This window comes from Monomorium pharaonis, chromosome 9, assembly GCF_013373865.1.
Source record: "Monomorium pharaonis isolate MP-MQ-018 chromosome 9, ASM1337386v2, whole genome shotgun sequence".
Lineage (NCBI taxonomy): Eukaryota > Metazoa > Arthropoda > Insecta > Hymenoptera > Formicidae > Monomorium > Monomorium pharaonis.
Window position 1 is genome coordinate 4541436 of NC_050475.1, and position 14728 is coordinate 4556163.

At 35.3% G+C, this 14728-nt stretch overlaps 1 protein-coding gene across 1 annotated transcript in view; it reads left to right on the plus strand.

Annotated features, from left to right (window-relative positions):
- Window positions 1-14728, plus strand: part of LOC105832044 (zwei Ig domain protein zig-8) — a 312677-nt gene that overhangs the window by 60788 nt on the left and 237161 nt on the right. Inside the window, exon 2 of the mRNA XM_028193050.2 lies at window positions 6803-6969. Coding sequence (XP_028048851.1) covers window positions 6803-6969 — 167 coding nt within the window. The remainder of the gene's footprint in view (window positions 1-6802; window positions 6970-14728) is intronic.

Genomic DNA, 14728 nt, shown 5'->3' on the forward strand with positions numbered 1-14728 from the left:
CACACGTTACATGTAGAAATGTAAAACAAAATGCAAAATATATGTAACGTAAATATGAAAATTTAAGTGAGATCACAATGGGAAAAAACAGTTCGTTAACAAATATCGTACAATATTATATCGTATATATCGAGAACTTTATTTAAAATCACAGTACGAGAAATATCAGGATTAAAAAATTTTTAAATTTTAGTCACAAAGATCGCTGCACTTGAGCATTAAAGTCGTTCTCGATTCGAGAATTGAACTGCGCTCGATCATCCGGAGAAATCCCTTGCAACTCTGCCCTGAAATCAGCGGAGCCTGATTTATGCGTCTTCCCACGTGTCTCACAAATTTCCCGGCAACCTTCGAATTTCCTGCTGCGGCCACGTAATCCAACGAAACGGGTTGGCCTCGTCCACGCCCGAACATACGTCGGCGGGTCGTTTCAGCCATCGTCATCGCGGTTAAAGATCGGATTGGCAGTTTCGAACTCGAAATGCTTTACGAAGGGAGGCAGCCGATCTCAAACGTGCGCTGAAAATTTATGATTTCAACGAAAATACATTCTGTCGACGTTTTCCGCGCCGAGGTCAGTTCCGGATTAAAACTTTCCTGTGACCATACGAAGCGCCGAGCGTTAATTCAGATTGAAACTAATTGTAGAATTAAAAGGAAGTTTCTGAAAGTTGATCCTTATAGTTACGTAACTAGGGTCGATTATGCAGAGTGTTCCAGGTTACAGAGAGAATAATCAGTATTCTTTTACAATACGAACAAATACTTGAAACCTATAACGTTTCTCATTTTCTGTTTCCAAGACATAAACATTTGACGTTCTCTTTCAGAATCTTAATATTTTTCAAAGAACCTGTAATTAATTTTTTTGTCATGCAATCTAACAAAACAGTAGTTTTAGTTACATTTTTTACTTTTGACATTAAACATTTTGATATTAAATACGCAAGTTAAATTTACACTGAATGTAAACTTTTTCGCTCAATGTTAAATACATTTAGAAGTTTCAAATATATTATATAACTATTTCTATAAAAGAGAAAAAAGCTAGATTAAAAAATAAAATTAAAGTTATAATTACGCGTTATTTTCTATAAGTTCCCCGAAAAAGATTCGGACAAATAATAAATAAATTTAAATACGGAGTACGCGTGCAGCGGCGTAATTACCAAATTATAGAAACTGCCAGAAAAAATGCTTGAAATGTTCACGTTCGTGCATCCATCAAATCATCGATTCGCCGAGATTTCACCAAGCCGTTGCTGGTAACTGTAGCCGCGATCCTTTCAACCCGCCATATGTCACGTACATCGGACGCTTCGCTCCGGCGCTTTCGAAGCGTAATCCCCGGAGTATATAGCTCGTCCGAACGAGTCAATTTTTGCGACAAAAGTCCGATCGGACAACACACGGCCTCGCCCAGTGGAATGTAACCCTTACAGTGGCCCAAATTACTCTTTTCGAGGACAAAAACTGCATATTTTCGCTATTCGCAGCACGTTGCATTCGACCCAACTGAAAAAGAAACCTAGATATTGTTGATCAAACTCTGATAGGTTTGGATTGCAATTTGGATGTACTGTTTATCACGTCAAATATAATGATATTAATACCTGAAACCTACTGGAATATATAGTTTATTACGACAGCCAATATTGAACTCCGTAGTAAAACAAACTATTCTTCCAAAACGATATACCTAAATTACACATATGCCTGTAGTGGCTTTATAGTTAAGCTTTACAAAGCTACGTATATAAACCATCATCTGTCTGATTGATGTAATTCAATTGGCAATTAATGCTTTGGGTAAAACGTAATGTTAAAATTACGAGAAACTACACAAAGAAGCTAAGAGTACAATGGAGCGCGAGATTTTTCGTTATTCTCATAGATCACTTTGCATGGATGTGTATCACCATTTACTGCTTTGATGGCAGCTGCTACACATCGTCACATCGTCATATCGTAAGCTGCAGAATCGCCATACATGCGCCAGCTTCTTCATCTAATCCTCTTTGAACGGCACTATACGAAACGAGACAAAAACCCCCGCTTCTTTGTTCCGGCACGTTGTTCTCGCACAACGAGCCGGGAGTTACAACGTTGTAACCGCAGGACACGCCAGGTGCACTTACATACACGCGCGCAGCAGTATCGTGCATCCGTTTCACGGGTCGTAGGTCATAACTTTGCAAGCGAGGCATCGCGTATTACACATTGCAGTGCCCGTATCCGTGCGCGCGGCGATTTTTGGTCCCGATGTTTTATCGACAAGCCCGTCCGTTATTTATTATTCCCCCGTTATTGATCAATGCGAATCACCGTGACACCCTTGTAAAACTCGGTCGCGGAATATGGAAACGCTCGTCGCGACGATGACAAATTATTTCGGTACAAAACGGTTGCGCTTTGTACCGTAAACCTGCATCGGATTAATCAGGATATACACCGGCAATTTAAAGAATTTTTTTGAAAATTTCTATTTCACTAATTAGAGTTATTCTATCGTTATGCTATCATTTTCGAGTGACAACGAAAGCCTCGGAAATCAATTTGCGTTAAATTCAAATAAATAAAATTTTATGAAATTCGTGAATTTGATGCATTTAATCGATATGCAATTGTGAAGATCGATCTCTCTGTGAGACCAATAACGTGATACTGAATGCTGATTTTTTGAATATCGATCGTTATCGAAGTACATTTTCATTACTTGACATCTTGAATAATATCACTGTCTCAATAGCAATACCACTCGGCTTTCAATAATAACGTTGTGACAATCGCAAACGGAATGGGGAGACTTTTTGTTATTGTAAAAAAAAATTCTCATTTCCTGTCGATCTACTTCCGGAACCGCTTCCTGGTCGTGACCTTTTGCATCCGATTACAACTGAATGGTACACGCGCATGTCGGTACTTCGTTCACAAACTGTTCCGATACATCGCTCTCGAAGTATGATGCTTTTTGTCATCACACTGCGAAAGCGCAAACGAGTCAATCGGTTTTCGATGAAATACAATTCGTTAACTTGATACGAATTACGCTAGCACACCTAAAGAGAAATCACGCTGACGCTTGCATGCGCATCTTCGCGAGCGCTAGACCGTTACGCGTATCGATTGCACACGTCTATATTCTGTCTGTTATTAAATGGATCGGAATGGTACTACGTCAAAATAAATTGATTCATTTGTCGTTAATAACGTAGCGAGAAAAAAATGATATTGATGCTTCTGATTTTTTTTCCATGAAATATAAACGTATATAAGAAAGAACTAAATTTAAACGGTATCTATAATTGAATATTGAAAACTCAATAATACAAATTGATCAAAGTTTATTACTATAAACAATTTAAGAGAACGTTTGATATCAATCTAAATTTCTCTCTCTCTCTCTCTCTCTCTCTCTCTCTCTCTCTCTCTCTCTCTCTCTCTGTAAAATTTATAACTGAAAAAATTGTAAATAAATAGTAAAAACTTAAAATATCATGTTTCATCCTTTTTTATTATGTAATAACAGTATAGAAAACACAAACATTAACATTTCTCGCTATGTCAAATAAAGCAGTAAAAATGATAATCGTGTTAAAAGTATAATTTATTTTTCCGAGCACCAAGAACAAAGATTCTAAATAATCACGGCTTCATTACAATAAATCATCTACAGGTGTACAAAATTTAAGACACGGACGCCAAAAATTTGTTTTAGATCGTTCTAATTGTTTAACTGAAAAGAACATTTTCTCTTCGCTGCTACGTACAAGTGCTTAGAATACAAATGTTGTCTGGGACCACTTATGTACTAATATGCAACGAGGTCAAAATCCTCAGCATATTCATATTCCAGCCTAGGCAGCTAGTACTTCATAAATAAACTACAACGATTGCATGACGTAAATGCAGCAAATATAGGTATAGTGCTAGATACAATTCTTATCTTTCCTTCTTTTACATAAATCCTTTTAATAAGCTTAATATTTTCCATTGGTACGCTTGGTAATTCGATATTAATCTTCTTTGAGAGACATCCGTATTTTTCAAACAAAGAGAGAGAGAGAGAGAGAGAGAGAGAGAGAGAGAGAAAGAGAGAGAGAGAGAAAGAGAGAGGAAGAGAGAGAGAGCATCCTAATATTTTACTTATTTTATTTTTATTCATATTACGTTTACACATTAAAAAATTAGTTTATGAGTTTTCTATTATAATTGCATCTATTTCTCTTTAGCACATCACACAGTATTGCCATAAATTATAGAACTTTATTTTAAGTATTATTAAAAATAATAAAACATAATCTAAAAAATAATATAAAAATTTAAATTGACTTCAGCTTTCGTGACAAACTTTACCCACAAAATTCAAATCTCGTTAATTTTCTTCATTTTATTAAATGTTCAGTTACCGTTTACATATATTTAATGTGTATAAAATCTAAAAATATATTAGAGAATAATATTATAAAACTAACTTTTAAGAATTTTTAATACATATTGATACATCTATTGGACGTTACTAAATGCTCGTCATTTTTACATACAAAATCGTAACTGTTCTCACAATTTACACTTCGTGAAATTTGTCTTTGTAATTAATGAAACGACTTTACGAAGAGTTCATCTTGTCAGAATCACGACACACGTATCAGACAATGTAAATCGAGTATGCATTGTAACCAGCGGTAGTGTTGACGTTATCAAGGCAAATGGTAGGTTTCGACGGATATGCCACCAGCGTCTACTTAGTTATCGATTGTTAACGGCGGAACTAGATAAGCTCGCAAGTTTGTATCTGATCTGTAGCTAAGACACAGATCACAGATTAATCTGCAACATGCGGATAGAGGGGAGCTGGAATGGGCAAGCTTACATGATCTAGCCCTTTATCCCGTTTTGCGCATGGCTCGGTTTAGACAGAGTATGTTTTGCGAATGGAACGTTACGTGTTTGCGCAAACCGACGACGGTCATTTCGCCAATATTAGCGTTAGATTGGTCGCTAATTACCGTCGATAATCACAGTGGCCATAATGGCATTGTTCGAAGTTTCGCGAAAATCCACTTAAGAAATTATCTTTGTTGTTATTCTTATAATAATCGTTACATCATAATTACGTGATAAAACATATTTTAACATTATATTCATAATTTTAAATCAATTTTGTGAAAGAGATTTTCTTGAAGAAGTTTATATCGTAATAAAGTTTTAAATTTGTATTGTAATTCAAATGTATATACGTAGAATATAACAGCAAACACATATACTTTGTAATTCATTTTAATTTGCCTTAAAAAACTTGTTTTAGATGAAACAAAAATTAAACTGTTGCAACGTTACTGCATATCAATATATGTAACATAATAAAAGTATAAAAGTTCAAAGTACACACCACACACACACACACACACACACACTCTCTCTCTCTCTCTCTCTCTCTGCCTCTCCCTGTCACTCTTTGTCTCTCCCTGTCACTCTTTGTCTCTCCCTGTCTCTCCCGATCTCTCCGTGTCTCTCCCTGTCTCTCCCTGTCACACCCGGTCTCTCCCGGTCTCCCTCGGGCTCTCCCTGTCTCTCCCGGTCTCTCCCGGCCTGTCCCTGTCTCTCCCTGTCTCTCCCGGTCTCTCCCGGTCTCTCCCTGTCTCTCCCGGTCTCTCCCGGTCTCTCCCTGTCTCTCCTTGTCACACCCGGTCTCTCCCTGTCTCTCCGTGTCTCTCCCGGTCTCTCCCGGTCTCTCCCTGTCTCTCCCTGTCTCTCCCGGTCTCCCTCGGTCACTCCTTGTCTCTCTTCGTCTCTCCTTGTCTCTCCCGGTCTCTCCCTGTCTCTCCCTGTCACACCCGATTTCTCCCGGTCTCTCCCGGGCTTTCCCTGTCTCTTCCGGTTTCCCTCGGTCTCTCTCGGGCTCTCCTTGTCTCTCTGTCTCTTCATGTCACTCCCTGTCTCTCCCGGTCTCTCCCTGTCTCTCCCTGTCTCTCCCTGTCTCTCCCTGTCTCTCCCCGTCTCTCCCTGTCTTTCCCTGTCTCTTCGTGTCTCTCCCTGTCTCTCCCTGTTTCTCTCGGTCTCTCTCGGTCTCTCCCTGTCTCTCCCCGTTTCTCCCTATCTCTCCCCGTCTCTCCCTGCCCCCCCCCCTCTCTCTCTCTCTTTCTCTCCTTTCTGGAAATGTTAAAAGTTATTGTATACTCTTTACTCTCTAAATTACAATCAGTAAAAAATTACTGAAATCAGTGAAAAATACACTGGTTTCAGTAGTATACTTATAAGTTGTGAAATAAATACACTGTTCTTTCAATACTTATACACTAATTCAAAAATAAAAGTCACTAAAAGTCAGTGGATATTCAATAATTATCACAGCTATAAGTATACCACTGCAAATCAGTGAAAATACACTGCAGAGAATATGTATATAGTAACTAAACATAAATAAACATTTAATAAGATTGGAGTTTTATGTAAAGCTCCTGGCAATCACATTAAATTGCGTAGTGCGAGAAAATATATCTTCAATTTTATTAACTGTCGTGATTCATCGACTTCCTTTTATTGCAAATGGTTTCCGACAAAAACAGAAATAATCCTTATTAATTCTGATTTTTCAAAATGTCCGACTAACTCAAAATCTAATCTTAGAAATACGAATGTATACAAGAAAAGACAAGGTACGCGATATTATTTCTGTTAAATCGCAATTCCGGGCTAGCAAAACGTTTGAAGCTTTATTCAGCTTAAAGCCGCTTAATGAGTTTCAGTTGTGGACATGCTAATTTCTGACGCTGACATTTCTATGTTGTGTGCTACGCAGGTACGTTCACTCGCGATCAGAGAATTTTGAGCGGTAGCCTTGCTCAGGGAAGTCGCAACGTCAGCGGTGTGCCGGCTTTCGAAACGAATGTGCCACGAAATGTCACTACCGCAGTTGGCCAGACCGCCTTTCTTCACTGCAGAGTTCATCAGCTGGGCGACAAGGAGGTGAGTGACAACATAATTCCAGCATTTTGCGACTTTCCCTCCTTGAGACAACTCGCTAATTACATTAACAAATCCGCGTCCGACAGCATTATAATGACAGTTTTGGCAAAATAATGTTCACATTGTAACTCAAATATAATATAAACCGAGGTCTAAACACTCACACAGTAGCAAATCTATTTGCTGGAGTTTGCTAATAGATCTTTAAAGAAGATTAATATACATTTGATTTTTAAATGTTTGTGTAGTTCAACATGATTTGTGGTAAATATACAAATTACTACAAATAAATTGTTGTGATGTGAAAGGAACCGAGCGACATTATTAATTATTTCGTATTGAAGCAGTAAATGTCAAATCCAGTAAATTATTTTATCAAATAGATATTAATAATAAATTATTTGTTATAATAGATATCAAGTAAAGATTTCATTAATTCCTATGTAAAAAATATACTGCCCTATTTTAAGTATTAAATTAGTACATACATTGAATTCACTAGCGGCATTGAATTCACTCTTGCGTTTTCCAAGATACATAAAATTTATAAAATATTTTAACCTCAAAAGCGCATAACTAGCTAGTCGGTTCTTAAATAGAGCAGATATTATATAGAGAAAAAAAGAACTGTGCAATATTCTCGTCGCGTCAAAGGTAGAGCGTAGCTTGCTGTTGCGGTTATGGTTGCTTCATCGTTTTTCAAAATCCTCAATCCCGGGCATACCTTCATGTCAAGGCTATATGGATCCGAGTAGAGCTACTGGGTTAACATTACCACAAGGCTGGCCTGCGGTTTCTGGTTAGGTCGTTGATAGAATATGCATGACGCCTGTTTGAAGAGTTTAACATGTTCAAAGGCGGATGGAGGGCTATTATCTTTTCGGATTTTTGACTGAGATTGCGGATTTGATTGACGGTTAATTAAAATTGAAAAATTTGTCGTGCTTTATCGAGTATTATCTTCGCGCTTGCCCTCGTAGTCTATTAACTGGGCATTATACGTTCATTGCTCGCGTGTGCATGTAACAACTGTTGAACTTGTAAACTTTTAATAAAAAAAGTACGCGATACGCGGTTTGTTCAAAAATAACAAACTAACGGAGTATATTATGCAATATGTATCGATCATACGAATTTTAGCATAATTTTCTTATGTGTTCTATAGGGCTCAATACTTAATCAAGTCGCTCAATCTTCTAGTTACCAAGAGCAGGAGTTACCGCACTATACGCAAAGATTTGATATTTCGTGAAGTTTCAGTCAATGCATAGTTCGCTGAGCAAATATACGCGCGTGCGCGCGTATGTGTATGTACATGCAGAAATATATCGACATTATAACTGCATAACAAAACTCGATATTGCGTAAGTCAATAAATACCAGTGGTGGCTGCGCACATGAAGTTTCTCAAAGTTTCGGGAAATATAGTATTTATTGTACTAAATATCACTTGTTTAAAATATCAAAACCATTTTGAAAAACACTGATCACTAATCATCATAATTCATTAGTCAATAACAATGGTGACCGCATAATTATTGTACTATTCCATACAATTTCACTAAGGATACTTTTCTTTTATGGCTGAACTGTTGCGAAATGTCTTAATCGTGAGAAGAAGCAGTTGGTCTGATTACTCGTTAATGATGCAATTATTTACCGCCAGATCAATAACGTGAATTCTAGTTATTTCCAGAAAGAGAAGCGAGACGTTCGATCACGCATCAGCGATAACTTGCAAACGCCATGACCGTATTTTCATTCCGATAATTACTAACTAATTGCGATGAAGCAGCTATGAGCTTCGCGCGAGTCACGCACAGAATTGCACCGAGGTTGTTAAAATGTGATGTGCATTTGCCATTTACATCGCCGTTCGATATAAATCGCTGCGAAAGTATATTAATTAAGAATTTCTCTCGAGCTTCATCCAAAGAAGTACTTTTTTTTCAAAAACAAAAGCACTATACGGAACATTAAGAGACAGATATGACATTATTACATTTCGCTGCGTCGGTGCACCGAGAAGTATTATACGTCAGAATCATAACTGTTTTTAAGAGAGGGAGGAAGGGGGGAGAGAGAAAGAGAGAGAGATTATTTTACGAGAGCATCAGACAAATAACTCGGTGCTTGCGCTTTTCGTTTTATGACCAGATACACGGCGCTCTTATTAGAGAGGAACAATTGTATATGGGTTACGCGGATCTCACGAAGACAAACTACGCGAAAATTCACGCGGATCCTCGACAATGATGATTCGCGTCGATTTCAAAGGAAAGACGAATAAGGAAGGGCTTTGTTCTTCTGAAACGTGGAAAAACATCCAAATACTCTTTCCGCAATAGCAGCTGAATTGTAATATAAATTACACGCGAAAATTGCAATTCGTTCCTTGCGACTATATCTCTCTTACCACGTCCTCTTAAACAATACAAACGCATTGTTGAACAACTAACTTAATGTCATTTAAATTAAATGTATTAACTATTAAAAAAATTTGTAATAATCATCTTTCTTGTAATATAAAAATTAACAAATATTAAAAATAAAAAATAAAGAAATATTTCTTGTAATACACCAAAAGAAGGAAAATTTTAAATATTGAGTGTATGCAATATCTTATAAAAATACAAAAAATCAATTTTAAAAATTTTTCTATCCATTTTTCTAAATAATTTTATCATTTTGCGAATGTGTATTATTCGCTTCCCTGTGGAACGCGGTTTGCATATTAAGGTTGACAAAATCAGCGGTTTGACTTGCAGAAAGTTGGCAGCGTATATGGAGTTATCGCGAGGCAAATGTTTGGAGTTGACGGAGTTAACTGAGACATTTGCGTCAGTCTTTTTCCCGACTTAACAGAACTGTTTACAACATGTTCCAGTTGTGAACTCGAGTTTTCCACATTAATGTGTTGTTCTTTAGAATACTCATTTAAAATGCGTACTTATAATATTTATTAAACGCTATCGGATATCCTATGAAAAAACACGCGGAAGAACTGACTATTTGAAAATCAACAAAAGTAAAATTAAAATGTTATTATTTAAACAAAAATATTGCGATATTTTTTTATTATAAAATTAAAATTAAACAGTTAAGGGAACTTTTAAAGTTTAATATAATTGGAGAAGTCACGTAGTCATCTTCGCCTGGTTCTATTGACGTTCCCGAAAGTTGCATTTCGAAAGTTTACGAGTGATATTTACGTTGACACATCGCATCACTGTTTCAATGCAACTCGAATTCGGGATATTAACCATGTTTGCACACGCACCAAGAGCAACTTAATATTGTCATATGTGGTTTATACAAGGGTGCCCATCCGTAAAATGGGAACGCAACATTTGCATTGCTAATTTCATGCGCATTACATAACGTGTCTGTTGACTCAGAACAATATCCCAAAAGGAAAAGTCAACATGTTCTTTGTCGTACAGCGTTCTTTATCGCATATATACTTTTAGTTACAAGAAAATAAAGTTAAAATAAATATTTACCTTTAAACTAAATTTTGCTATTTTTTTCAATTTATTAAAGTAATGTTTATTAAGAACTTTTATTTATGAAGATCTTTTGTTGTCTTGAATAAATAGAGTTAAAAGGATAATCATTGTCAAAATAACAAACCTTATTCACTTTGCAATCTGTTATAAAAATATTAGTGATATCTTTAATTGATATGAATCTTATTTATTACAACAAATATTTTAATTGGAATACTTTCACCTTAATCATCTTTATTTGTCTCTCTAAATCTTCGGAATTTATATGGACAATCTAATCGTAGAAGTGATTCTTTCGTTCTAATCAATTTATTTAAAAAAAAAGGGGGGAGGGAATTCAAATAAATTTGTCTCTTCGAAATTTTTCATACAATAAAGTTATTCCGCCAGGTGACTGTATCCAAAACGATGGAAAAAAGTGGGACAGTAATTCGATAAAAGCTTGCGGCTCTCTTCTCGACTTGAATAAGTATCGCACTAGGGAGCGGAAACGTCGTTCATCCCCGTTTTCTAACCCGGATCCTGCTGAAGATGTACGCGCGATTCTGCGCGAACAAGGAGAGAAGAAGACTGGATTCCGATGTAAACGATCAACGCTGTTACGCGGTTTTGTTTAAGTAGTAAAGCAACACTGCCGTGTCCCGTAGAACCCTGTCGAAATCGGGAAATCTCCGGAAGCGAACACGGTGCCGAGTCTTATCTCTCCTTTCGTTCTTGGCAAACGAGGATCTAACATGTTTTTGATACTCCATTAAAGCTGCTCCGTTCGGAAATTTCGTTACTTTGGCTCGCATGATGATCCTAATCATTTCGTGACTCAGTAAGCTCGATATATAAAATATTAAAAATATCCCAAACTGTTTTTATCAGTAATAAAGTGATAATGCTAATCTTTTAAAATACATATATCAAGACTGTATCATGAAGTACTAGATAGCGCAGTATATAAGCGATTAAAATAAATGTATTAAATTACGCGCAAGAATATATGAGTTCATTAATTCTTTGTATTTTCTATCGTAACACAACAAAAATATTTATTTTTTTACATTATTATTTCAAAATGTATTAAAACAAATAAATAATATTAAAAATGTGTATTCTAAACCGTGTATTTAAAAAAACAAAAAGTTTAATTATTACAGCAAAATTAAATAAAAAATATTTTTTAATAAAATACATTGAAAAAAATGAAAAATCTATTTTTTTAAATCAAAGAAAAATTAATCTAAAGAAATGTCTTTGAACAGAAATACGTTCAACATTGTTGCTTTACGTTACCTTGAAATAAATTATTCATTGAGTTAAAAAAGCGAGAAGTCCGATTTATAGAAGCTATTGTGATTTAAATATAAGAGAACGATATTAACAACGCGATCGATTAGTTTTATTTCGAATACTGTCACGTTCGTTTAAGCACATTAAAATCGCAATAATCTTATTGTGTTCCTATTTAATAGCGCTGTATACTCGTTGGATCCATTTAAACCTCCCTGCTGGGCTGTTACTGAACAAACTAATTTTGTAAAGTGTAACGAGCACAACGCTGTTACACGTATCGTCGCGCAAACGTGCAAGAAGCAAATACGCATCGCGATAAGAGCAAATGCGCAAACAAAATTAATAAAATATCCACACATTTTTATCTATCAATATTCTATTTTATATCTTTCATCTGAACAAATATGAATTAAAATAATTAGAAAATATTCAAAATGACATACAATATTTTAAATTATTATATGTATATAAAAGTATGTTTTAAAAAATATTTTAATAAATTATTTCTGTATAAAAGTAATCTCTATAATAAAAAATGTATTAATCCCAAAGGATACTCTAAAGATTAAAAAATACAATGCAAGCAATGCATTTTGGTAAATAAAAATATCTTTTACAGATTTCTTATTTACGTTGACAAATTAATAATTGATAAAAAATGAAATAAGGACAACAGTTATAGTCGCGTCCCGAATTAACTTAATAATAATTTCAACAGGAAACTTCTTCCAATCTAGCCAAACGGATATGCCTTCCTTAAGGCATTTATGCAGATAGTAATAGCTTGCAATATAAAATCGATCCCTCAGGGATAGAATTAATTGAATATTCGAAATTTCCGATCACAGACGGCGATAATCACAATTCGATCACGCGCAGGTTATGGTTAGGGAATAAATTAAATCTCGATATGAAAAAGGGACCACGCGAAAACTGCTGCGTTTAATCCGAACAATTGCTTTTCCGATACCAAACATTTCGCATACTGCCGTTCGTATCCCGACTTCGTACCCTTTTCGTGCTGCCAGTGCGGCAACACCTCTTCTACATTTCTCTCCCTCTCTCTCTTATTTATTTATTTCCATCCCTTTTATGGTATAACGATTGGTGGAACATGGCGATCCGATAAAATTGCAAAACAACTTCGGGCGATTACGCAGATTTCACGTTCCGCCGCAAGCTATATGCGTAAAAAGATTGCGCCAGAATCCAGCAGTATTTTAATTGCTTATAGTTTGATTTAAAGTCTTATTTTATATTTTCACGTTTTATCGTATATCTGCTTTTGCTATAACAGTAATTATAATATAGCAATAATATTATATCATCATTTAGTCAAATAATAATGGCATACCGTGCGTCCGAATTATTAAATGATAGATTGCGCAGGAAGAACAGAATTATTGTGGATATATATGTGCTTTAAAAATAATATAAATGGATAGCTGTGATTATTCAAAGAGGAAATAATTCCGACATTTAGATTTGCTTTATCAATTACATGCATACACAATAAGACACGTTAAAAAAATCATATCTCAAACAAGATAAAATCAAATCATATTTATCCATTTCGTTCTGACATTTTCCGTCATGATTCTTTATTTCAAGATGTCTTCAAAACCTTTTCTCTAGTAGTACGTATAAATCTTGTTACTCGAGAGGAATTGGACGTTACAAATCGCCTCGTCTTTCAACTACAATAAGCAATACGAAGGTGTATGCACTCGTCCAAACATAATGCTAAGAACAAATGCAACAGGGTGGAACAAGATAACGGCAAAGAATTACATTTAAATGTGATAGACAGGGATATATATATATATATATATATATATATGCACAATGGAAATTTATCATCGTATTGCTTTATCGAACTATACAATGCTTTGTACGTTCGCTTAATTTAAGAAATTGCACAAATGCAGAGCACTTCTTTTACAATCTTAAAACTTGCATAAAACTATGTTATTATAAAATTGTAACATGAATATTAAAAAGTTATTACTTTATACAAAATTTTATATGAAAAATGTTATTCTAATATGTTCTACATATTAAATTTTTAATATAAATACTGATATAAATAAGTGATTAATATACTATAAATTTCTTTGCAAAAATATAGTTACTCAATAAATAACTTGTATTTATTCGTAAATATTTAGAAAATAATTAAGAATTTACTTAACATCAAAATTCATATTATTTCAAGAATGTAAACTTTAGACATAAATAAATAATGAAATAGAAATATAACAAAGATAATGTATTTTTTAATTTATTTTACAAAGGCTTTCCTAAATTTTAATTCGAAATATGCTCTACAAAATTGATGATGCAAACTTATAATAAATAGTAAGAAAAGGAATAATAACATATCTGTACTTATCACAGTGAATCATATTAAGTTTAATGTATAAACCTTACCTTATGCAGTCTGTATAAGGGTACCCGCCAGCGGCGAAAATGTTCACTGCAAACCGCACGATCCTGTCACCTGTGCAGAAATAATTCATCTTGAGGTAACATGGCACGCAGTACTGCACTACTGATACACGTCTCTATATACTACTTTCTGCACGCGCATCCGGGTGCAGATAATATGTGGGTCAAATTAACAATATGTATAGTGCGCATATGAGGAACCAAGGGGGAGGGAGGGGGTGTGTGTGTGTGTGTGTGTGTGTGTGTGTGTGTGTGTGTGTGTGTGTGTGTGTGTGTGTGTGTGTGTGTGTGTGTGTGTGTGTGTGTGTGTGTGTGTGTGAGAGAGAGAGAGAGAGAGAGAGAGAGAGAGAGAGAGAGAGAGAGAGAGAGAGAGAGAGACTAAGAGAGATTATTAACGTTGCACGATGAAAATAAGAGACGTCTTTTAAATCTTACTTTGCGCAAGTGCTAATTACGTCGTCGTGCAGAAAGCCCTTTGTAAATTACGCTTTGAATAATCTCTCAAATGGAAATCACCACTA